A 24,049-nucleotide genomic window follows, 5' to 3' on the forward strand; every position below is an offset into this window, starting at 1 on the left:
TATCCATTTGTTTTAGCTACTATTTCAACTATTTAGCTATCCATTATTTTAAGCTAACTATTACCTAGCTAGCTAGTTTGACCATTCCATTACTTTTAGGTATTTCACCATTTATCCATTACTTTTAGCTAACTTTTTCAACTGTTCACCCATTACTTTTGGTAATATTATTTATTTTAACCATTCATCCATTAATTTTAGCATCCATTAGTTTAGTTTCCAAAAGCTAACCATGTCAACTGGTTACTTTTATTGTTAGATATTTCAACTGTTACTTTTACCATTACCAAATACTTTTAGCTATTTATTTTATCCATTTATCCATTACTTTTTAAAGGTGATGGTTAGCTGTCCGTTTCACTTTTAGCTGTTTCAACTTCTCTGCTTGCTTGCTAACTAGTTTTCAGGCACTCTTAGAAAATAGTGTTATATTTTTTTTATTCATTGTAATTGTATATTCTAATTCTATTTTTTTCCCCAATGTAATTGAGCTACTCCACAATCATGTACCCCACAAGCAACTGCAGAATCACTGCAGCATAAAGACTTAAGTATCATCTATTGCATGAGTTCTTCGGTTACAACAAAAGAGCAGTGACTTATCAAAGTTATTTATTAAATGAATAAAACTCTTACAAAAACACATTGAGGCATTCCATTAGGAAATATATACACAAAACCATACATGGCTAGCATTAAAAAAATATCAAACCATCTGAGGACATCACATAGTGTAACTAGCACACCACAGTTGACCATGGTTCTCATAGATTTTATTTAGTTTTAGACTTTAAATGGTGATGAAATAAATACAAAAGCAAGATGTCAACTTGGACACGAGCATTGGTGTTAACAGTGTCTTTGGATTTTTTTTCTGTGTCTAATATAAGAAATCAAGGTGACAAAAATGGAGCTGTGTATTATGAATGTAAGGAGAATAGATTAATTTCTATTCCTTTTCTTCAGGCTTCACAGTTCATAAATTATCACACTTTAAGCCATGACTTATTCAAACAAAGCAATATTAAAGATATTTATAATCATAGATGATTATTAGGAAGAGCTAAGAAAGGTGTTTTTATATTTCACAGAATGCTTCATTTCCGTGTCTTCTGATGAGATCTGAAACATCGCTGGTGCATAATATATCCTCAGTGTAAACAAATAACAAGGCTACTTAGTGACTGCAGCATAAAAAGAAGAAAAAAAAAACAGAACAAGGAAACAAATCTTTAAAACAATCTAGTGAGTAGTTCCCATCTACACATTAGTTTAAGTGTTCTTATAAAGGAAATAGCAACTGCAAGCATCATCGGGATGGTTAAGAAGATTCAACCCTCCTCATTGCTACTGGAGAAATCTGATCACTTGGCCATGTAAACCTTTAATTGGGTGTCTTGGATTTTTCTTCTCTTTTTAGGCGTGCACATGTGCATGGAAATGATCCCAAATAGGGAAAGACACATCATGGTGGAAAGCAGTGTTGTTGTAAAAAAAACGTCTCCTTTTGGCAAAAATGAACTGCAATACCAAAGTGATTGCTGAAGTTGTGATTCATATAACAAGGCTAGCCACATTAGAAACTTGATTATCTAAGCCGTCCATATTTGTTTACAATAGCAAATGGAAGGCTGATATTTTTTAGAGGGGGGCAGGAGATCAATCTGATTACTGTCCAAATAACACGTACAGTGGTTTTAGAATAATCAAACTCATTGAACATGTGTAAACACATTATTCTGTTTCCTGCCAGTAACCGAATACTCACAGTAACTAGGATTTGTGTGCATGTAAACTACATTGTAAATGTATGTGGAGGTCATTGTAGGTCAAATCCAGTCTGACCAGGTTTCTGCAGTGTCCATTGAGCAAGGTATTGAGGCTTAACCGGAATTGAAAAATGTTGTTCCCTCAGTAGTGGCAGTGAGAGGTTGCGACATACTGTGTATTCAGTCTGTTCATTTCCCCTGGTAACTGATTTGCTCTGTAGTTATAACAGAGGAGAGGAGATTCTTTCATGCAGTTGGATCCATGGTAAATCAAATGGTGACATAAATTGGGGTAGAGGAAAGTGTTACAAGAATAATTAGCTCTCTTGGTAAAAACTGAATTATAAGTGTCCAACAAAGCAATCAGAACCATCAGTGGCAGCCTCCAACAGTGACAGAGGTGTTGATATCAGAGTGCCTCCCTTGTCATTTCAATGGAAGCTCTTCACTTGAGTCTGTTAGTGTCATACGTGTGTTTGAGGAGCTGTCAGACCACAGAAACACCCTGCGCGGGGCAGTTAAGAACTGTGACCACGTCAGGCCTCTCGATGCGGGCCAGTGCAGAACACAGCAGTCCCAGAGTGGAGCCTTCTTTCTGGGCCCAGTTAGAGAGGAGCGTGTGAGCGGGGGCCTCTCCCCGCCCAAACAGGTCCAGCTGTTCAGGCTCATAGCCCAGCGCTGCGCCCACCTGCCTCCATCCCTGGCCCCCTCCCTCCTGCAGGAGACACTCCACCTCTTCCTGTCTGTGGGGGGGTAGGTTGATGTACAGACGATTGTCCTGCTTGCTGTCCCTCTTAGTACCTGTGGAAACACAAACAAAATTTGCTTACTGTTTGTCTATTTCTACCAAGAAAACTAACTGATAGGATATTTTCAGTAATAATAATAGTATATTATTAATGGATATGATAATACTCCAAATTAAATGGCAGACTAAAAACATAGGTCTTACAATAGTTCTTTTTAGAAATACAAAGTTTAACATTTAATAGGTTTGAAATTAGAAAGCTTCCTCATCATTATTCTTGTGGGGAACATTGGGAACCTAAACCATGTGGAGTTTTCTTGTAAACAAACAAACTTGTGTTTACGTTCAGTGTTTCTTCCCAAAACCCACTGTGTGTATCCTTGAGGCTTAACAAATGTGTCAAATGCATTTACTTCATAAATAATAAGCCAATTCTGAAAGTATTTTGAAACTTGCACTGTTTAGATACATGTTTACTAGCTAGCAGTCTTCCTCTTCACTGCCTTTTGTTGGCACATTGCTACAATTCTTGGTGCATTACTGCCACCAAATGTTAATCACTGGAACAGCCTGAAACTGGCGGAAGGAAAGCACATATATGTGCGTCTTTGTACGTTTGCATAAGATACAAGATACAACACTGCTCAATAGCGCCGCTAGTGGTCAAATACTCCAAAGGGTACCTTTAAGAGGGAGAGAGAGAGAGTGGAGAACAATATTGTTCTGTCTGGAACATTAAATGAATTGTCCTTTTTCTAATACAATCCTTCCTATTAGAAAGTCCCAGGTCATTTGAGGTTTTATAAACAAGGACTTTAAAATCAATTCTGAAACGTACAAGTAGCCATTAAGTATTATGAGTAGTGAGGTAACGTGATTAGTATTAGTTAGAATTCTTGCCACAGCCTTCAGGATTACATGTGATTTCTTTTTCTGATTTTTTTCTTCAATAATCTAAACAGCTAGTAATGCATGTAATTGCATTTCAGCACATTGAGTTAATAAAGTCTAGATGTTTTAGTAACTTTGTTACAATGTCTTCTGAAGCCTCTGAAACCTTAATTTAGTTTAGTTTCAAAGAGCCTACCGTCTACCACACCTTTGCTGGGCTGGTTGTCCTGTAGGCTGTGAGAGTCCAGAAAAACACCGCTGTCACTTTGGAGCTTTTCTCCCTCTGGAGATGTTCCCAACTCAGCCGCACGGGCCTTAGAGAGAGCCCTCTTCTGTTTACATGATCTCCAGCTGAGAAGAGCAGAGGAAAACAATGTCAGTTAAGCTACCCACAGTAAGCTATTTTTTCATCCCAGGGCCAATCTTATAATCATTATTACATCCATTTAAGGACTAGAACTCATCTCCAGTGAAAACTCACCATTTATAAGCCACATAAAGAAGCAGACCCAGCACCACAGCAGCCAGAACAGACACGTAGGCCAGAATGTTGTTGCTGCCACCCTCATCCTGGGGGGTAAACTTGGGCGTTCCAGGGGATGGACTGGCCTCCCCTTCATCTGGCCAGCGAGGAGAATCACGGGTCCCATCAGGCCCATCCAGAGCAGGGCGAGACAGAATGTGCAGCTTCTTATCTATTGAGATTGAGAAAGAGAGAGACGTGTCAGCGGCAGAGTCATTGCATCTTTACATATGCACATCAGAAACACATTTGGGCTACATAAATTAGGGCCAGAAATAATTCCACAGACGCCTGTGCGTCTGATGTAATGATACCCTCAGTCATCCCGGTCCCCTGGGGTTTTAAAACCTTTCATTGCCCCTGTTTCCAGCCTCGTTCTCCCTCCTGCAGTATGCCTATTTTAGGATCAAACACTACAAGGTACTGTGCTGACCTCTCTGTGGTCAAAGGGTCAGGACATATGGACCCAGATTGTGTACAGATGACCTTACTCCTGGAGAGCGAGTGTAGCCATTTGGGAGCAAACAGACTAGTTGTTAGGGTCAGCAGCCTCCCTTGGCCCTAGGGTTTTTGAGGGCAGTTAACCTAAAGACCTGTCAAGCTCATACCAATTGGATTACAGCACTTAAGTAGGCTCTTTTTTTCACTACTCATGTTTCCCAGCTTGGAGTGTTCAGATGAGGTGTGGAATGGATGCAGGTGTTGACCACATGTCGTTGTATTCTCACAGACCCTCCCACTCCCTGTCCCCCTTCCTTTAGCTCATTCTTCGATATTTCACTATTGCTGCCTTTCACCGCGTTAGATCTTAAAGGGATCACGCTGGCAATATTCTGTATTTTTCTTATTGTCAGCAAATTAAAAGACCAAAACCAACAATGCAATAATTAAAATCACTTCAGTTTTATATATATATATGTATAGCGCCAATTCATAACAGAAGTTATCTCTTTGCACTTTTACTATAGAGCAGGTCTAGACTGTACTCTTTATAATATTATTTACAGAGACCCAACAAACACTAAGAATTAGTCTGTCTTTCAATACTTTCCAACTTCCTTACTGTCTGCGGCACTCTAAAAGACGTAAATCTTTAAAACAAGTCACAAATATATAGTTTCTTTTTTTTTTAAAGGTCAAGTAATTTACTACAACAGCTGGGATTGTAATTTTTAGCAAACTTTATTCAAACAGGAGTAAATAGTGGGGATGATTTGTTGGGGACTATTTTCAGCTGCAGATTTGGTGCACAAGTAAGAATTTACAGCAGCAGGACAATGACTGTAGGATTCTCCTGAAGGAACAATGGAGGTCTATGGCACAAAATAAGACTACGACTGAAACCTTTTCTACGTCTATGGCACAAAGACATAAACTATATCAGGCTTTGGCTACACAGAGAATACTTATTAGTTAGTAGGATCCATTTATTGCTGTTTTGATGGTTTTTGAATATATAGAATATCAGCAGACTTGTCCTTTAAAAGTTGAATTCTTCCTTATAACTCACCCATGCAGAGTGTGTCAGAGTTGGGCATGCAGGCTCGGATCTCCACCTCACTGTTAGAGCACTGGGTGCAGGACTGGCAGGGTTTGGTGCTAACACGCTCCTCAGAAAATGTTCCTGGTCCACAGATCTGGCACTGCGTGTTTCCCTGTGGGCCACACTCCCGTATAACACCCTCACCGCGAGTGCACTTGGAGCAAGGCGCACACAGGCCGTGGGTGCTCAAAAAGAAGAAACCGTTGTCACATTCACATTGTGTGTCTTGAGTGGCAGAGCAAGAGGCCACCATGGGTACACTCGGTGGGCACTTGGCACAGGGAAGGCAAGGGCTGAGGCCTTCAGATGAGGAAAATGTTCCTGGGAAACAAAATCAGTGTTAGTCTGGATAAAACATTTTTCTCTCACAAATATCAGTGGCAATGATGAGACGCAGTGCTGTTTAAAATCTTCCAGCCTCTTGAACAGATGAGAGAGATAACGATAAGGCAGGTAAAACATATTCCACATTGGTGCAGTAACATTAGATTATAATTGCTTACCCTGGGGGCATGGTGTGCACTTGGTATCCTCTTTCCCACACTTTACCTCTACCCCGAAGCCAGCAGGACACAGAGTGCAACACTGCCCTGATTCAGTGAACTGGCCACTGGCACAGGCATCTCCAAAAGTAACCTACAGTAAATAAATGATACATTTAGAAAAAAATACCACTTAAAAAATCTTATGTTTAAGGCCATTTTGAATCAGCTGTCTCTATTCTGACGTTACATGATTCATATTTAACTTAGGTAGCTGCCAAATAAGAAAGTTTTACTTTGTTTAAGGAGTTTTCTGTCATACACCATATGTGAGAAGAAAACCACACTCATCCCACCCCTGTGCAATTAAAGAAGCGGGGAACTGGGTGAACTGAAAATGGCCTTTTAATCTTTCTATCTGCCTCAGTTTTTGCCCTTACAGTGCTCTGAGTCCTTATCTGCAAGTGGGTAATGGAGAGCCCCGCTTGAGTTATGACATGAGGGATAGATCGGACATTCCTAACGGCTTGTGCAGCAGGGGTGGTGCCTGACAGGAGAGGCTGGCTTTAATCAGATGGCTTTAGACCAGTGGAAAGAATAAGACATAAAGAGGTGAAGGAAAACACTCAGAAAAGGAGGAAGGAAGAAGTAAAAAGAGCTTCCGCCCTCCCACTCATTCCAAATCAGTGTGAATAACAATGTGTATCTGTGTGTGTGAATACAGTGTGTGTGTGTGTGTGTGTGCATGTCTTGACATCAGAAAAGGAGGGGGAGGTATTTAAAGAAGACGGTTCCAGCCCCAGGGAAGGGTGTCAGTTAACTAAGGCTGCCCAGCATGCAAGTGTCTGTTTGGGTGAGAATGGGCCTTTGAAGTCGCTGAGCCCTGCAGGTGTGTATATGAAGGTCAGTATTTCACTAACTCCCCTTCTCCAGGCTCTGAACTACGGCATCTTAAACATGCACACATTATAAGGGAGATTGGCCTACTCTGCCTGAGGGCTGACAAGAGCAAACAGATGTCTAACAACTAACCTCCTGCAAAGGGAAAAAGTAACAGCTAAACAACCCACTGATGTCTCTCTTTGTCTCTGAAGTCTGCCAAGAAACACAGGCAACATGTGGGAACCTGTAGAGCCTCCAACAAAAAGCCCACCAGAAACACATACACTAACACACACACACAATACACACCATGCCATGCCCCCATTCGCAAAACACAGAAATGTTCCATGCTGATACTACAGGAGAAACAGCTTTGAAAAAGGGCTTGCTTCAGTCCAAAAACAACAGCCAGTTTTACTGCGGTGCTTACAATGGAGCCTGATGATATCTGAGCACCAGCCACAGAACCCAGATCAGACATTAGGGTGTCAGGGTAGTGGAGTCCAGCGGGCAGGAACCAGTAGGATGTTTGAAGTTTGCAGATTGTTACCAAGCCTGGACCGTAATAACTTGTAGCATAAAGGCTTCCTGGTAACTCTGGTTGGTCCTCTCCATGAGACAGATGGAGCTCCTCTGCTAACACTAGCTAAACTCTTAGCCCTCAATCTACACTTTGATAAATATTTGGTGACAGTGGCTCTGTTTTATTTTTACCTCCAGCTTAGAAGTAATTTTACAGTGCCTGGTGTGAGTCTGTAAGCCTGCCTGGAGGGCCAACTTGGCTCAGAGCAGGAAAGGCTTGGCACTTCACCCACTGGTGCCCAGTGTACAATAAAATATTTAGTCCATGCCCCACTGGAGACGAGAGGGAACAGTGATCTACTCAGTAGAGAAATGAGTAAATCATTATTTCTGTATATACGGTAAGAAATAGTACTATATATGGATACCACTTAATGTGTATTGGTATGAGAAAATATTCCAGTATACAGTTAATATTAATTACACTTAACTGGAATGAATTGATAGTGTTTACACTGTATGATTTCAAATTAAATTCATCTTTACAGAAAAATGAGACATAAACCAATAAATTCACATCATATGCGTTTATGTATTGTATTAAAATGAACAAATCACAGTTTTAGGGTATGTGGCTGAAGAATAACAGAAAGAGAGAGCACAGCTAGCTCTGATTGTTGCAAAGTCAAACTATTAGATTGTTAGTTTCACTTAAGTGGCACATAAATCAACATGTTCTACCATTTAAACATTTATATAACCCTATCCAATTAATTAACAACTATTATCGATCATTGTGAAACCTTTACCATCTTACCATATTTGCTAGTGTTCCTACAATATCATACGTTGGCATCATATCCAATTTTCATATCCAAAGATTAATTTGGTGTGCAATGCATGCACCAGAGTGTATTCAGTCTTATCTGTTGCCTTGGGGGCAGAAAGTCTGAAGGAAAGGGGGCTGCAGTTGCTTTTTCCATGTAGGTAAGAAGCTGCAATCTGAAGGGATTCCCCAGTGAGAACAGACAGACCACCGAGGAGCACTACTTTCAATGGGGCTCTCAACTCCACGGCTGCCGGAGTCACTCAGTCATCACACACACACACACACACACAAACACACACACACACACACACACACACACACACACACACACACACACACACACACACACACACACACACACACACACACACTTCAGTTCAGCCTTCTCTGTGCCTGAAACATTTTTTGTGCCCTTTTGAAGTGAGACCACTTTTGAAGTGCAGAGTTTCCACAGTTAATCTAATCTGCGTGAAAATAAACACACAAAAGGATGCTCTCTCCCTGTGAAGACAATGACCCATGAGCCTTCACAATCTGTCTGTGACAGGAACAGACAAGAGGTCTTTCAGCAGAGACAGCCTGGGCTGAGGGAAAGTTGTCTAAACTGCACATCCCATCTCCACTGATTACTGTCATTAGTACACAGGGAGCATAAGGGACAAATTAAAGGACATGGCTCTTTTTCAGGCACAAAGCTCACCCACAACTATGATCGTGAATCAAACAAGACAGCACAGAGCGATCTGTTAACTATTAATCTACTGATTTTCACCTTGCCACAAAGAGTTGAGAAGTGGTTCAAATTTCTAAATGGTCCTGAGGTCTGCCCCCTTAAGAAATCTGCTTAACTACTCTATGGAAATTCAAATGACTGTGGTAACAAACTAACCCCCCCCCCCCCCCACACACACACACACACACACACACACAACCACCACCACCACCTCACACACATACACCACAAACTGGGAGAAAATGATGATAATTGCTTTGCTCCAGATATCCAGACCCCAGCAACACTGAAAGTTACGCCACATTTTCACCAGGAATTGCAACAAATACGACAACATGTACACTGAGCCTTAGAAACCGAGTTAACAGTAACAAATCATGAAGACTGTGCTCACATACTGTAAGATACAATCATCTTCTGCACTAAATCATCCAGTGAATAATAAAGAAACACACTTAAAGTCAGTGCTTGCAAAGCAGAAGAGAAACGGCATCTTACATTTCAAAAAGAAATCCTTTTGATTATTATACCCTTATAATAAGAAAGAGATACATATCTTTTTAAGAACTGAAGTTTTATCTAAACACTTTGATCTAACAAAAGTGCTTTGACTCTGAAGAGCGTGTCCAGACAGGACTACAGGCCCCATGGGCTTTTTGAGGTAGATGAGTGTCAAATTATTGTCTGCAACTGTGGAGGCAGGGATCTTCTTTTCACACTGATCCTGGCTTAATAATATGCTATCAAACCCCAATGAAACTATAATTTGTTCATAAAATACATCATTTATCTCTGTGTAGGTGCATAAACTGTGTGCTCCTGTGTTTTGTTCTTGTCTGATGATCCAAGTTTGCTTCACATATTTGAAGGGTGTTTTTTGACCCTGGAAGTCTACAACAGCATGTGCAGATGTACAGTAGGTAGGCCACAGAAACAAGCAGTGTTATAACAAAAATAAGGAGTAGTTTGATTTCACTCTTGTTTAGTCATGAGAGACTATAAAAGAAAGACAGGATGAGATTTAATCAGATGTCCCTTCACTATTTCCACTGTTATTTGCCAACTGCAAAATGACAACAAACATATTCACTAACAGAGGCCATGTGACACAGCCTTAATGATATCTTGCTCTGTGGTGTAAAACAGATTTCCTTTGAGAACAATTGTGTAAAATTGAACTGGGTGGTTGACGTTTACAGTGGCTACTATTATGATGTTATAATGATAAGAGTGTGAAATAAGAAAGCAGCAGTTTATAAAGGCTTTTGAGTAAGCGTTATTGTGTTTGGTAAAGCAGTAATTAACTGTTTCTTACTTTTAACAGCAGAAGCGCGCAGATGACAAACGGTCTCATGTCTTCAGTCTCCAAAATCCTCCTTCACTTCGAGCAGGACAGATTGGTGCGTCTCAGAAATCTCTCACAGAACTTTTTTTTCAGTCTGCAGCCCTCAACAATCGCATTAAAAGTAAAACTTTTTTTAAGTAAAAACTTTCAGTTATCTTAATCTGGCACTAAAAAAGACCAACTTCTCATAAAACGCGCTGGTTCCGCAGACGGGAAATTTCGGTCATAGTCCAGTAATAAGATGTTTTTACGCATGAGAAAGCGGCTTTAAACTGCAGGCTGTGTAATCCGTAGATTCTCCCAGTAACAGCGCGGTAGACGCATTTCCTTCTCTCAATGCATTCCCTGCTGATACTGTGTAAGTTAACGCAAAGTTTCTTCTGTTTCGGCTGGCAGGACGCATGGACTGCCACCTCTCCTGCAGCTTTGCAACAGATGAGACAGGAAAAGCTCCTGCGAGCTCTCCTGGGCCTTTTCTCCTCCCATCTCCCGAGCTTTCAAACTGGCTTCCTGATTGGCTGCATCTCTCCGACGCGGTGATGGGAGCAAAAATGTAATGGAAGGCAAAGAACTGCAATCAAGTCTGACATTGTCACTGTATGTGTGTGATTATCTAGGCAAATGATTGACATTCCCTTAAACCTGCTGGAATCAACAGTATATCTTTAAATAAAAACACAAGGTGATGTTACGGACTACAAATCTGCAGACATGGCAGATTTTGATGAAAGGCTGCCGGTCTTTAATGCAATATATGATTTACTGTATGAAAATATTACTAAGCAGTAATATATGGAGACCCAAAGTGTTCAATATTGAATGAATAAATGGGCCATTATGAAATAAAAAAATGCATGAATAAATACAGACGAAATATCAGTGGTGGAATATAACTAAGCACATTTACTTAATATACTGTACACAAGTATACATTTGAAGTAGCCTACTTGTATTTTAGGCTACTTGAGTATTTCTATATTTTATTTTCTATTGTTCATTTTACACTTCATTAATTTGTCAGCTATAGTTACTATAGTTACTTAAAAAAATTAAGACTGTACACACAAAACATTAGCATATACAATTATGTTGCATTGTTATACATTAAACTACTACTCAACAGTATATAAAATAGTTAAAATACTACTTATACATTAACACATCAGTAATAATAATTCAGTAATATCATAAATAATTGTATAACACTCACAGTGGCCATTTTATTGCAGCACTTTGACTTTTTATACTTTAAGTACATTTTGCTCATGATAGTGAATGTACCTTTACTTAAGTAACATTTTTATTGCTGGAGTATTTTTTCAGTGGGATATTTCTACTTTTACTTAAGGATCTGAATACTCTCTCCACCACTGCACAATCATGAATCATGAAATAATGATATAATCCAATACATTAATAAAACTCAGCCTTGTATTATGAAGTGCTATTTCATACTGCTTCTTTTCACAATAGCATAATTTATTCTGTCTATATTTAGTCATAGGATTATTTTATTATGCCTTATTTATCTATTTATACTTATTTATACTATTACTTATACCTTGGGTCACAGTAATAGGGCATAATGGTTGCTGGCAGTGGTGGAAAGTAAATATTTACTCAAATATTGTATTTAGGTACAATTTTGATGTACTTGTACGTTATTTCAGTAATTCAATTGTATGCTACTTTATACCGCTACTCCATTACATTTCCGAGGCAATTTTTTTACTTTTTACTCCCACTACATTTGTTTTAAATCTTTAGTCACTTGTCACTTTGCAGATTCAGATTATTAATACAAAATATAATCAACAAATAAATTATGATGTAATATTATATATTAAACTACCCAGCATTATATAAAATAGTTAAACTTAGCCCCACCTTTACCAGCTGCAACATTAAAGTGATATGTACATTAATGCATCAATAATTATGATACAATAATGTAATATATATTATTCTAAAACGGACCATTCTACATAATGAGTACTTTTACTTTTGGTATATTCCCACAACATTTATCATAGTGAATAGTGAATTTAAAAAAAACATTTGTGGATCAAAGTATATTAAATAGAGGTTTGTGACACGACACCATTTTACAACCCTACAGAGATGCTTACATAGAACTGTGATCAGTTGTTATCAGAAACAAAAGAGAGCATGTGAATCAAACAAGATGCCCTTAAGAAGAAGTACATGTTTGATCTCAGCAATTCAAAAGATTAGAAAACCAACGCAGGGTAAATTACACACCTTGTAAATTCTAGTGAATGCATCGCAGGGGGGCCTGGAGACTTCAGAGGAAAACAAATGGGGATAGCTCTCAGACACAATACTACTTGCACTTCAAAGCCTGCTGAGGGATGAGAGGAGACAGAGAGGATGTTCCTGCTCTGATAAAACTTCAAGCCATATTTCAGTGTTTATATTCATACACGCAGACAGACAAACTGGTCAGTTTTTTCTCCCTTAAAAATTACTATGCATGGCTTAAGTGTCATTGACACTGCAAAAATCTCTAGTGTTTTTTTTACAAATTTTGGTCTATTATTGTTTCAAGCTTTTTTTTTTAGAATCAAGTATAATTTTTCTTAATTCTAGTGCAATAATCAACCTTATTCTTAAGATACCAACACTCATGACTAGAATATTCTTAAAGCAAGTCTATTGGAAACTGGTTGTTGTAATCTTATTGTACTAGTAAAAAATGTTTCCACAAAAAATGGCTTTTAGGAGAAAAACTACTTGGTAAGATGGGGATTTTTACAGTGCATTGGCAGCAATATCAAACAAATAATAAAATAAACACAAGTTTATCAGCAATCAGACAAATAAACAGTTCCTGTCACTTCTTTATTCTTCACTTGTCTACATCATCTTGCTGTAGGGGTACAGGCTCTTTATCTGAGGGCCGAGTTCCTCCTTGGTCATACATGGGTGGGAACGATAAGGCAATAAAAAATACGATTTTGTCCATAGGCCTGAGGAGAAATGAATCAGAGGGAGAGAAGAAGAGAAGGAGAGGGGGGTTTACGGAGGCCTGTTTGAGGGTTGTTGCGGTTCTTGGCAGGAACAACTTGAACAACACCAAAATTGCAGCATTTCACAACATCCATCCCCTCAGCCAGCCCTCAGGTATGGAGAGGTCAGAGTGAGATACTGCCAATAACCAAGAGCGAGGTGTCAACCCCTCCCACCATTGTCAATGGGGCCACATCAGAGTGACTGCATTTCTCTTCACCCTCCCCCTCCACTCCCCTGAGTCACTATTCTGTGGTTTGTATTTGACTGGGGGTCTACAGGTCGGTTTTATCACCCACCTCACCCCTCCCCACCCCATCTGAATTGTACCCCCGGAGGTGTTTATGGGGAGGCTGACAGGATGTTCGGCCCACCATGAGATCAAAGTCTCCTCTTCAAGTAAATGTGCTGTTGCTCACTGTGACCTTTTCAACTCTAATAGGGCTAACATCACAGACGCATGCAAGGCTGGGATTACAGTAGAGGAGCTGGATGATCTACATTGTGGCAGCGGATAAGTTTCCTTCCTGCTGTGGTTCACACACAAGAATCAGAGCTCATTTTTCAGTAATGGGCGATCATCCTCGGGATATGGGCCGTGGTTCACAGAAAAGAGGATTCCTGAATGTAAGTGTGCAGTCACAATTATTGGCCATATTAGGACAATTTCAAGAGAGAGCATTAAGACTCTGAATGCGACTTCAGATACAAACAGATGGAGTGGAGAGAAAAAACAGACAGCCGCACACACAATCACGATTCTCATTGTCATGTTAAAGTTACCAGAAGCACAGGTTGCTTAATTTTTAAAAAGTAAAGTGTTTTTTCAACATCTTTCAAGAACAATACAAAGGCTAACTAATAGTGGGAAAATGGATCAAGTCCAAATTCAAGGCAGTGCTGGCCTTCACTTAAGGCTTTTTGTGTCACTTTGAATCAGGACATTTGAACAACAAATAATCATCAAATATATTATATTGTAAAGACCCACATCTGAAAGGAAGCCTCCATTTTGAGCTCCACTGATTAAACTAAAGGCTCTGTGAATTTCTGCATAATTAAGTGAAGTATTACATTCATAACACTTGGAGCAAAACAGAGCAGTGTTACATGAATTGATATTATAGATTATCAAATGTGTACTTGAACAGCTGATTATGCAAACAATCCTTTATATTCTCATATTCACTCAGTTCCACACACTTCTAGACAGTATCTCATCTTACAGGTGTATCTTTAGAATATAAATTGTAAATTTCAGACACCCTGAATGTACTGATTTTGTGTATATCCAGAGTGGAAGCAGATGAATTGATAAGTAAACAACATTTTTTTTATACTTGCTTACACTTAAGGTTATTCTGAGCATCACTTAAGTTCATAAAAACTAGGTAATTTGTATGTGTGCACCATGTCATGGGTATTGCATTCACCCAAATAGTTCCTTTTGTCTCTCTCCTGTCATGACACTGAATAACAACTACTTTGTTCCAGCCACAGTAAAAGAAGCTGGCAGGAAGTGAATTCCTCTGAAGCTCACTCATAGACTGTCTGCTCACATGTTTCAGAGTCATCAGATGCTTTCAGCGCTTCATAAACAGTACAATACCAGTACAGGCAAGTATGTGCATCCAGCCAACAGTTTACTGAGTTCATTAACAACATCTTATCCACATCTGAGTCGTAGTAGATTAGTAAGGTGTGTTTAAATCAGACCAGCAGGGATACAATCTGACATATAGTGATCATACATAGAAATAGATGATTGGAATTCAGTGTTTACACATGGCTCAAGACACAAGATAAAAAAGGCACTTTTCGGATCAAATAAAACAGGGATATAGTCATGTGATGAACAGAGTAATAACAAAACTAGTACAGACACATTTGTAAAGGCCTTTACTCCGTTGTGTGTAAGGCATCAGAAGGCTCTCCTCTTAAGTTTCATTGCATCCAAGCTCCACAATCAGGATAAAAAAGTGAATATATTTCACATACTTGACCATTAAAGCAGTTGTTGCTTTAATTGTAACAGTTTTGTGTTGCTTAGAGCTTAAAGGAATGCAGAATTACACACTGTGGTATTGTGGTGCACTTCTGGTGCAAGGATCAGCAAATCCTGATGTCGACCGCTAAAGATTACAACACAGCATTGGTTCACTAGTGATCAGTTACCCCCTGTGTCTTTCTTTACAAAGTCAACCCCCTTGTGGTATTTACCAGTATTGCAATATGGAAGTCTCGAGCAACATCTACAGCAGTTTTCAAGTTTCCAGGAATTTTAAGAACGTGCCATTGTCAAACAATGGCTTTGGGGCATTCAACAGCATAGGGATCACAGCTGTTCCTCCGACAAGAAAGAAGCCAAGAACATGGGAGCCCGGGGAGTTCACAGCATTACTTTTCACTGTGTCTGAGGCTGCATGTGCATCACCAGGAGTCACATCCCTGAAATATGACTCACTGTATGTACAGCCCAACAGCAGTTCACAACCTCAAACCCCCAAGCTCTTCTTTGTCCACAAAACAAGGCCACTCTTTGGAATGATGCTGATTAAAAACAGTACACAACTGTAAATGAAATACGCAATAAAATAAAAAAAATTAAAAGTGCTCAGTGTATAGTTGCTCTCTCAGAGAGATCAATGGCTGAGGAGGATAGTTTCCCAGCATGTAAAGGAAGGAAGGCCTTGTTGGGTCTGCCGAGCATCTTGGCATGCAGGTATTCGCAGCCTGTAGAGTCCTCAGTTCCTCCACCATCGCTCATCTCAATTGGCAGCTTTCTCAGTGGGATTGTATTCAGTTTCACCTGATGACACCTGAGAGATGCGGCGTGTGGAGCTCCAAAGGCGGTGGAATTGTCCTGAGCGAACCTGAGAACAGGAGGGGAAACATGAAACATAAGCTTCGCATGAGGGCTAAAATGGAGATTAGGATGTTAGACTAAAGTTGCTCAATTATCATCTGAAAAACCTGATTTTCAACAAGTACTTAGCATATGAATACATGAATACCCCCCCCCCCCCACACACACACACACACATACAAACATGCAGCACCACCCCAATCGTGCATGTCACAAACACTTGATGTCCTGTTTCTCACCTCCCCTGGCTTCCCTGCCCCCACCACAATTAACTTCCCATCCTCTAGTCCCACTAGGATGTGGCTGCACTCTTTGGTGACAGACACACTCCTCACAGGAACCTTCAAGGCCAGGGGCATTACCAGAGCATCCAGGCTGTCAAACAGAGAAGAGTTAGAATGGAAGAACCAAACTTTTAGACTTAAAGTTTTGTATACATGCTGCAAATGATTTTCTCAAATTATTTTACCTGCATAAATCTCGTATGTGGAGGCTGCCCTGCATGGTCCCCAGGATGATGTATTCAGACACCAGGTGGAGAGCAGTCACCTGCTCCTCCATGGTGAAGGAGGACAGCAGACAGCCGTTTACTGAGTAAACATGAATGGAGTACTCGCCCTGTAGGAATAAGCTGAATTTTGGTATTGGCATAAACAGGTCGAGAAACTTGTTTGAGTGCGTCTTTCTGTCTGTGTCTGTGTATACACTGTACCGTATGTATTAATGTACCTTTCTATTAGAGCGCTCCTTCAGTGAGGTCTGTACCACTATGTGGCCCTCCATGCCCACCTGGAGTTTAGAGATTTGGGCAGGTACACAGCTATCACCAGGAGGCCGCAGTGTTCGCAGGAACTGGCCTCGTTGGATAGTGTGCACTATCACAGTCCCATCCTGACACACAGTGAACAGCAAGTGAGGGTCAGTAAACATGTTTTTTTAATTTCACAATGCAAACCACATGGACTCACAAGTAGCTAGTTTATAGGAGTTTTTGGAAACCTGTCATGCTGCAACTTTTGGCAACAGAGAGAGTCGAAATAGATCAAACTGAAGCCTTAATGGACGTGTATGTTCTATGTATCTTCTCTAATTTCAATACCAATTAGGAGCACATGAAAAAAAATTGCTCAAAATGAGAGTCTGCCAAAATTGTGGATTGCCCATGGTTAATTTAGTTACATTACGCTTCCCAGGTATGAACAACCGCTGGCTATAAGATGGCAACATCTGTCTCTTCATACTTATAAAGTGTGTGTTTTGGGGTTGTTTCCCATAGCTGGTACAGATTACATTCTCACTTCTAATGAACCGCATCACAGTTTGCACGGAGAACATCCAAGTAGTATTTTCAAGCATATTGTGGTTATTTAGGTTGAACAGCAATTTTCACATCTGCTCAAACCTACAGAACTCAAGCAGTATGAGAGAGAAAATAAAAAAGTCTTCTGCCATAAGAGGTTTCTATAGAGCGGAAATGATTAGTCAATTGATCAATTAGTCGATCAACAGAAAATTACTCTGCAACTATTTTAATTATCCATTAATACTTAATTAATACAAAATGTTCCAGCTTCTCAAATGTGAGAATCTGCAGCTTTTCCTTGCCTTACATTATTGTAAACCGAATATCTTTGGGTTTAGGCCTGTTGGTTAGATTAAAACTTTAGGCTCTGGGAAACTGTGATGTCATTTTTCACTGATTTCTGACCATTCATAGACCAAACGATTAATCAAATAAACAAGAAAATAAACGTCAGATTAATGGAAAATGAAAATAATCATCAGTTGCAGCCCTACATTATTACCTTGTTAGTTATTGTCCATATTGTGTCTGTTTTGTATCAAGCTTATCAACTGTTCATAGAGAGTGATATCTCTGACCTTTGACCCTGAGACAGCCATGTCCAGTTCAGTGCTGATGGCCACACAGGTGACTTCCTGGTCATGTCCACAGAGAACTTGCACCGGTCGAGGAGACAGGCCGACGGAGAAGCCACCCTGAAGGACAAAAAAGCCATAACTTTGATGGCAGCTTATAATCATGCACATGTGTACAAGCATGAGAGATTTGAAGATGTTTACCTGCTGTAGAACCTGCCACACTATACAGGATGTGTCCCTTGAACCAGAGATGAGGTAGATGCCACAGAGATCCAGAGCCAGGCAAGTAACGATGTCTTTGTGGAACAAACAAAAACACAAATAAATATGTAACACTGAAACAAAGCACACATATAAGTTAGACATACGACAATAAGAGCTCACCAATATGCCGGCAGATCCTGCCCACCAGCTTGCCCTTCCCCAGCTGGGTGACACGGAGACTGCAGTCCCAGTGTCCTCCGCTGAACAGCAGACGGCCGTCGTTGGACACCACCAACACCTGAGCGCTGATCTCCACCCCGGGAGAGAAAGGTCCGCTCAAGAAACGCTGCGTTCTGCACCACAAAGCAGGGTTGGAAAGATCAAAGCAAGTTAGAAACAAGAAGTGAGAGTGAGCTGTGGCCTAAATGTGGAGGAGATTTATAATCAGCACATTAAACTGTCATGACATCTGCAAATTACAACCTGCGTGAAACCCAGTGTTCAAATGGTTCTTATCCTGATTTATTTTGTGTTTATGTCATCCTCGTTCAAGGCCAGTTTAAAATAAGATCCATTAAACCAAATTTCAATGAATTAAACAGGCTTTGAAGCTTCACAGACAAAGAATGGATAGCCAGACAGATGTTTTGCATCCATCCAATTGTCAGGAAAGTTATATGCATCTTTTGAAATGATGTGAAGTAAGTGAGTTTGCAAAACTGTAAAAAATAAAATAAAAAATACCTTCCATCAGAAAAATGCAAAAGGTAATTAAAAAAAATACTGAGAAGCTTGTTACTGCTTTTTTTAAAAGTCAGCTAATGTTGGTATATTTCATAGTTCTTTCTCAGAAAAGAGAAAATCACCAGACACTAATCAGCTGCACCAACTAATAGACACACAACACAATGAGCAGCTTATAGCTGGGACCCCTGTGTTTGGGACATTTCTGAGGACACTCACTTGGGATTAGTCATGGTGGGGTCTTTAGTGAAGGTGAAGTAGTTGGCGATGTTTTTGTCGTATGGCAGCCAGCTGTGTGTCCCTATCAAGCCATTTGAATTCACAGTCACCTGTAGAGGAAAAAGTTCCATAATACAAAAATGCTAAACCTCAACTATTTAAGATGAATATTATTGCTGCCATAATTGTGTTGAGTTTCATATGTGGCCCTTGTGAAAGTGTCCAACTGAACCTTACCAGTACATCTGCGCCCTGGATGATGAAGGAGCGATTCTGGTTCTTGGGTACCACTGCCTGGACCAGAGGAAGGCCATCACTTACCACCTGAGGCAAACACATACACACACACCCCAACACAATAGGAGTCATTTATTTAGAGGAATAATGAGATCATGACAGGACTTAAAAGCATTTTAGAACCCACCTCCACAAATGGCCGGAGTTTTTTGAGCTGCTCAAAGATATTCGGGGGCAAAGTGTCCAGGCGGGCCAGCCGCCTAGCTGCGTTCTCAGCCGACATACGAGGAGGGTGAGGTTCCTAGTTGGTGATATAATACTACCGCTTTTTAAACAGAACTTAACAGCATTTTGTTTATAATCAAGGCTTTAAAAGTAGCTGTAAAATTTGGGAGTCTGGGAGTTGTACCTTAAGGAGCTGACAGGGAGTCTGTCCAAAGTTGCTGATGATGCCTTCCAGGGCCTTACGCTCCGTCTCATTGGCAATTGCATCCAGATCTACTGCACCTGCAGAGGAGCCAAACAAGAAGCAAGAGTGAGTCTCATACCAGAACACAGAAAAACACTTTTCATGTGTAAAGGCTGATAAGGCTAATATGGGACACGAGGAGCAGAAGACAACAAAAATTCTTCACAAGATGAGCAGGTAAGAAAGAGTATTCACTTTTGCCTTACCCTCATAAGTGCAGTAGTAAAAGACGTTAAGGGCATTCACTGCCTCTTCGCCTCTCTGCTTGTAACCGAAAATCAGGTCAATCCACTCATGGAGGTGACTGGACACATGCTCACATTCCTAGAGTTTAAGATACAAGTTGTTGACATTTTGAATAGAATATAGTAGGTTAGAAAGCAAATGCACGATTGACAGGTTGTCTAAGTTGACTCTGGCTGTTTGTGTAGACTCACCAGGGCTTTCCTGTGTTTCTTGATGAAGTCTTCTCTTGATGTGGCCCAGCGAGGCAGCAGAACATCTGTCACTGGTTCCTGAGATATCTGCAAATGTCCCAAGTCGAAGCCTAACAACGTATAACAACAACGTATCACCTCTCTATCATAACTCACAACAAAACAAAGCAGATTCATTTGCTTCCAAACTGTCATTTTGCCCAAAGGTACAGTCTTCCTCACCGTTCATGTTCTGCAGGAATTCTGGGAAGTAGAAGAACTCTGGGATGAGCTCTTTGACGTCAGCTGGACTCTCCATGCGAGCCTGCCAGGCTGCTGCCACTGAGTGGAACTGTCTGTCTGCACAGTCAAACCTAAACAACAACGGCAACATGTACCAATATGAGACAACAGAATACTGGAAACTTTATGAAATATCACGCGCTTGTCAGCGTTCCCACCTGCCACTCTGCAGCTGGATATGCAGAGTTGTGAATGGCTCCATGCGGATCATGTAGTGCATGACTCCTGCTGCATTAGAGTAGTGTGTGCCATAGTGGAACTTGTCGATGGTTCCTGTTGGGTCTTCAAAGCTCTCATACCTAGTGACAAACAGAAACAATGCTCATTGATTAAAGCACCAGACTGATGGTTTTGCATGTTTTAGCCCATTATCCAAAAATTGTGCATCCTTGAAATTATTGACATTTTCAATCTTTCCAACCTTCCATGCAGCCACAACAATCAACAATAAGCCTGCTTATAATCTATCACATTTTGTTGCTTTTATATTTTTATTATCAGCATTATGCCATTGTTAGGTAGTAATGCAGACTGTTTTGAAACCCAATCCTTGTTGCTCCATTCAAGTGCTTGTGGCAGAGATCTGAGAACTGACAGTTAGCTACTGATCTGCAATCCTATTAATACAAGAAACAACCAAAAATCACATTGTTATATAACCGCTTACTTTTCTCTGACATTCTGTGCATGGCGAGGGTTGACCACACCTATGGGTTTGGACAAGTCTCTGAAAACTGACGGGTCCTCCAGATCCAGAATGGGAGAGGTATAATCACACAAGATCCAGGGGAACTGAAGAGAGACAAAACACAGAACCGCAACATGATGCCTCCTCACACTGTAAGTGTATGTTTTTTTTGTAATGAAAAGATCAGAAATATAAGTGGTACACACATTCAGGGGAGAATGAGTGTTCTTACCACAGGATACTGCGACAGGTCGTTGTAAGTGCGTCCAGAGATGGTGTTCAGTTGCATCAAATACTCAAAATTTGAGATTTCTCTGCATACCCATTTCTGTTTAACACATTAACATCAGATTGGTCCATCACAATAAGCACACTTCAGATCACAATAACTAAGCTTCACAGAGAGAACTGAATTAAATAAACACCTGTGTAAGCCCAGATGCCTTCAGTAGCTCTTGAGGGGAGCGAGAGCCAAAGTAAAACAGGTTGGGAGGCCGCAGACCCAGGATCCTTGAGTACACTTTGTTCCGTACCTGAAATGGCAGACAAAGAATTTAAGGCACCCCATCATTTTAAAAAACATCTATTCTGATTATAGAGCAGAAGGAGTTTAATTTTAACTGAGCAACACCTTCTTTCTGAAGTTGATGAAGTAATGAGCCTGGTCTATGAAGAATAGCTCCAGTGCAGATCGTCGCAGGTTGTAGCGCCTCAAATGGACTTCTCTGAGCTGAGACAGAGGTCTCTTGAAATCAAACCCGATTCCTAAAGACACAGTTATTATTCACTTCAATAAGGACCCTTTGAAGAACAGCACCAAAAAAAAAAAGTTGGGTGTGATGTTCATGATCATGTATTTTCTTACCTTCCTCTGTCTCTTCTTTCTCACTGCTGCCATCATAGAAGTAAATATGGTGTGTGGTAACCTCCAGACGACCCGGAACAACCGCCACGATGGTGATGAGCTCACAGTCTTCAGACAGAACCAGCTTTTCTTTCTGGCTCTCATCTTCTCCCTCCACCCTGACGGCATGACAAAAAGTTAAACCTTTACATTTTCTGCACTATTCACACTCACTGGGACATAATATTCGAGGACTTTTTAAAATATTTTTAAGGCCTGTTTGGTGAAATTTTGTGTTTCAAAACTTGTGTGCCTTTTTTCTTTGTGTTTTTGGCCCGTGGAAAACATAGACATGACATACTGTAAGCTGCAGACACTTGCACAAAAGTTGGAAACTCACTTGTCATCCGAAAAGGCAACGTCCTCTTCTCCTAACTGATCATCCTCCATGTCGCTTACTTTTGCTTCCTTTGCAACAGCCAATGGGAGGGGTTCAGAGCTACGAGGGCTGTCAGCGCCTGATGATCACAAAAACAAAAACTGTTTTTAAAAACTGTTACTGTGTATTGCTTATGTGACAAAAGAGCAAAGTTAATATGTTTATACCCAGTGACATACCCATGTTGTCCCTCTGGGCACTGGCGTCACTGTGAGAATCATAGTTGTAGTTGGGCACAAGTTTGAGGCGCATCTTTGAATAGGTCTCTGCATTGGACAATTTCATTTTCACCTCTGGTTGAACTCTGTCATAAATAAGGCAAAGGAAAAATGACAATTCAGCACATTCTGGGCAGCAAGGAACAGCAAAAGGACAGTATAGTTTCAGATAAATGTTTGTATTTGTTATTTTGTACAACTTAGAGCAAAATAGATCTTGGAGGCCACTGGTGATAGACTTTTTCCTCTCATTTCCTCTCAAAGACTCATTAAAAGTCAGAGGTTATCATACCTGTTGGCCCATGCTCCTCTCTCACTGGTCAAAAGCCTGCGTAGAGCTCTCCAGTGCTGCCACACCACCCCCTGCTGACTGGAGATCTGCTTCTGCCAACTGAAGTACCTGTTGTTCTCACTTCTGACTCGCTTCAGGTAGGGGTCCAAGATCACTTCCTGCTTCCACACAGACAGACACAAATGTCAGATCAGTGATGTGAAACGTTAACACTGCATTTATAGCGAGCTGTTATATGACAATGTTTGTTGCAAGAAGCCTGAAAGTTTTATAACCTGAAACTTAGACTTGCTGTCTGATCTTTCTTTGTCCCGTTTGAAGGCTGTACTCATCAGGTCATCGAAGCAGGAATTCCAGAAATTGGACATGATGTCATGGCTCCTCCCAAATGTGTCCAGCTCATACTGCTCCATGGTGGGCTGAACCTAGAGGTAGATTTTCAGAAGGAGGACATTAACACAGACACACACACATACACACACACACATCTACAAAAATGTCAAGGACAACTCAACAAAGTAAAAACACCTTGATGCAAAGATGCAGACCAGGAGTCTACATGACTGGGTTACTCACAAACCAACAAAGGTGATGATAAGCTTACACTTCCCATAAGGCATAATTTGACCTTTTTAAAAATGTGGTTGTTCATTATGGTTTAATATGTAAAGGTAACTTACAATTACAATTCTTAAAGGAAGAACACTGTATGTTAGACGCATAAAACAGGACGAGAGATTGGAATAGAAACACACTTCCCCATCTCTTGAACAGTTTCCCTTTATTTATTTATTGTATTAGAGGAGATATGTTTATAACTACTGCACTGTTTAAACTCTGCTGTCCTCTTTCTTAGCCTTACCATTTCATGATAAAAACATGAAGATGTATAAAAATACATAAAATTAAAGAACTACCCTATACATTAATTT

The 24,049-nt window shown here is 40.3% G+C and overlaps 2 protein-coding genes across 7 annotated transcripts in view; both read right to left on the reverse strand.

The window, feature by feature from the left end:
• Window positions 1-595: 595 nt before the first annotated feature.
• On the reverse strand, window positions 596-10,719 carry nradd (neurotrophin receptor associated death domain). 3 transcript variants are annotated; one of them, XM_044207381.1, is made up of 6 exons: window positions 10,238-10,719; window positions 5,978-6,110; window positions 5,442-5,795; window positions 3,890-4,103; window positions 3,617-3,759; window positions 596-2,570 (listed from the first exon to the last, which is right to left on the reverse strand). In XM_044207381.1, exons 1-6 carry the CDS (start codon window positions 10,274-10,276, stop codon window positions 2,257-2,259), a joined length of 1,197 nt encoding a protein of 398 aa, XP_044063316.1. In that variant the 5' UTR covers window positions 10,277-10,719; the 3' UTR covers window positions 596-2,256. The 3 variants fall into 3 exon arrangements, with proteins under 3 accessions (XP_044063316.1, XP_044063315.1, XP_044063317.1); XM_044207380.1 differs by having other exon boundaries at window positions 3,605-3,759; XM_044207382.1 differs by lacking the exon at window positions 5,978-6,110 and having other exon boundaries at window positions 3,605-3,759; window positions 10,238-10,375.
• Window positions 10,720-13,110: 2,391 nt separating this feature from the next.
• Window positions 13,111-24,049, reverse strand: part of nbeal2 (neurobeachin-like 2) — a 37,685-nt gene continuing 26,746 nt past the window's right edge. For all 4 annotated transcript variants that reach the window (XM_044207372.1, XM_044207371.1, XM_044207374.1 and 1 more), the window contains 24 exons: window positions 23,393-23,542; window positions 23,118-23,275; window positions 22,787-22,911; window positions 22,569-22,686; window positions 22,190-22,347; window positions 21,956-22,089; window positions 21,750-21,857; window positions 21,557-21,652; window positions 21,304-21,428; window positions 20,795-20,935; window positions 20,577-20,707; window positions 20,355-20,464; window positions 20,124-20,241; window positions 19,858-19,955; window positions 19,636-19,749; window positions 19,449-19,535; window positions 19,212-19,321; window positions 18,429-18,601; window positions 18,246-18,340; window positions 18,045-18,161; window positions 16,893-17,054; window positions 16,633-16,781; window positions 16,403-16,538; window positions 13,111-16,170 (listed from right to left, as the gene is read on the reverse strand). In XM_044207372.1, coding sequence (XP_044063307.1) covers window positions 16,066-16,170; window positions 16,403-16,538; window positions 16,633-16,781; window positions 16,893-17,054; window positions 18,045-18,161; window positions 18,246-18,340; window positions 18,429-18,601; window positions 19,212-19,321; window positions 19,449-19,535; window positions 19,636-19,749; window positions 19,858-19,955; window positions 20,124-20,241; window positions 20,355-20,464; window positions 20,577-20,707; window positions 20,795-20,935; window positions 21,304-21,428; window positions 21,557-21,652; window positions 21,750-21,857; window positions 21,956-22,089; window positions 22,190-22,347; window positions 22,569-22,686; window positions 22,787-22,911; window positions 23,118-23,275; window positions 23,393-23,542 — 3,018 coding nt within the window. In that variant the 3' untranslated portion in view covers window positions 13,111-16,065. The remainder of the gene's footprint in view (window positions 16,171-16,402; window positions 16,539-16,632; window positions 16,782-16,892; window positions 17,055-18,044; window positions 18,162-18,245; window positions 18,341-18,428; window positions 18,602-19,211; window positions 19,322-19,448; window positions 19,536-19,635; window positions 19,750-19,857; window positions 19,956-20,123; window positions 20,242-20,354; window positions 20,465-20,576; window positions 20,708-20,794; window positions 20,936-21,303; window positions 21,429-21,556; window positions 21,653-21,749; window positions 21,858-21,955; window positions 22,090-22,189; window positions 22,348-22,568; window positions 22,687-22,786; window positions 22,912-23,117; window positions 23,276-23,392; window positions 23,543-24,049) is intronic.

This window comes from Siniperca chuatsi, linkage group LG9 (genome assembly GCF_020085105.1).
Source record: "Siniperca chuatsi isolate FFG_IHB_CAS linkage group LG9, ASM2008510v1, whole genome shotgun sequence".
NCBI lineage: Eukaryota > Metazoa > Chordata > Actinopteri > Centrarchiformes > Sinipercidae > Siniperca > Siniperca chuatsi.

Coding starts and splice junctions, on each gene's coding strand:
- nradd (XM_044207380.1), bottom strand. CDS start 10,276: ATGAGACCGTTTGTCATCTGCGCGCTTCTGCTGTTAAAA. Junction 6,111..10,237: donor GCGCGCTTCTGCTGTTAAAA/GTAAGAAACAGT, acceptor TATTTACTGTAG/GTTACTTTTGGAGATGCCTG. Junction 3,760..3,889: donor CTTTATGTGGCTTATAAATG/GTGAGTTTTCAC, acceptor TGCTCTTCTCAG/CTGGAGATCATGTAAACAGA.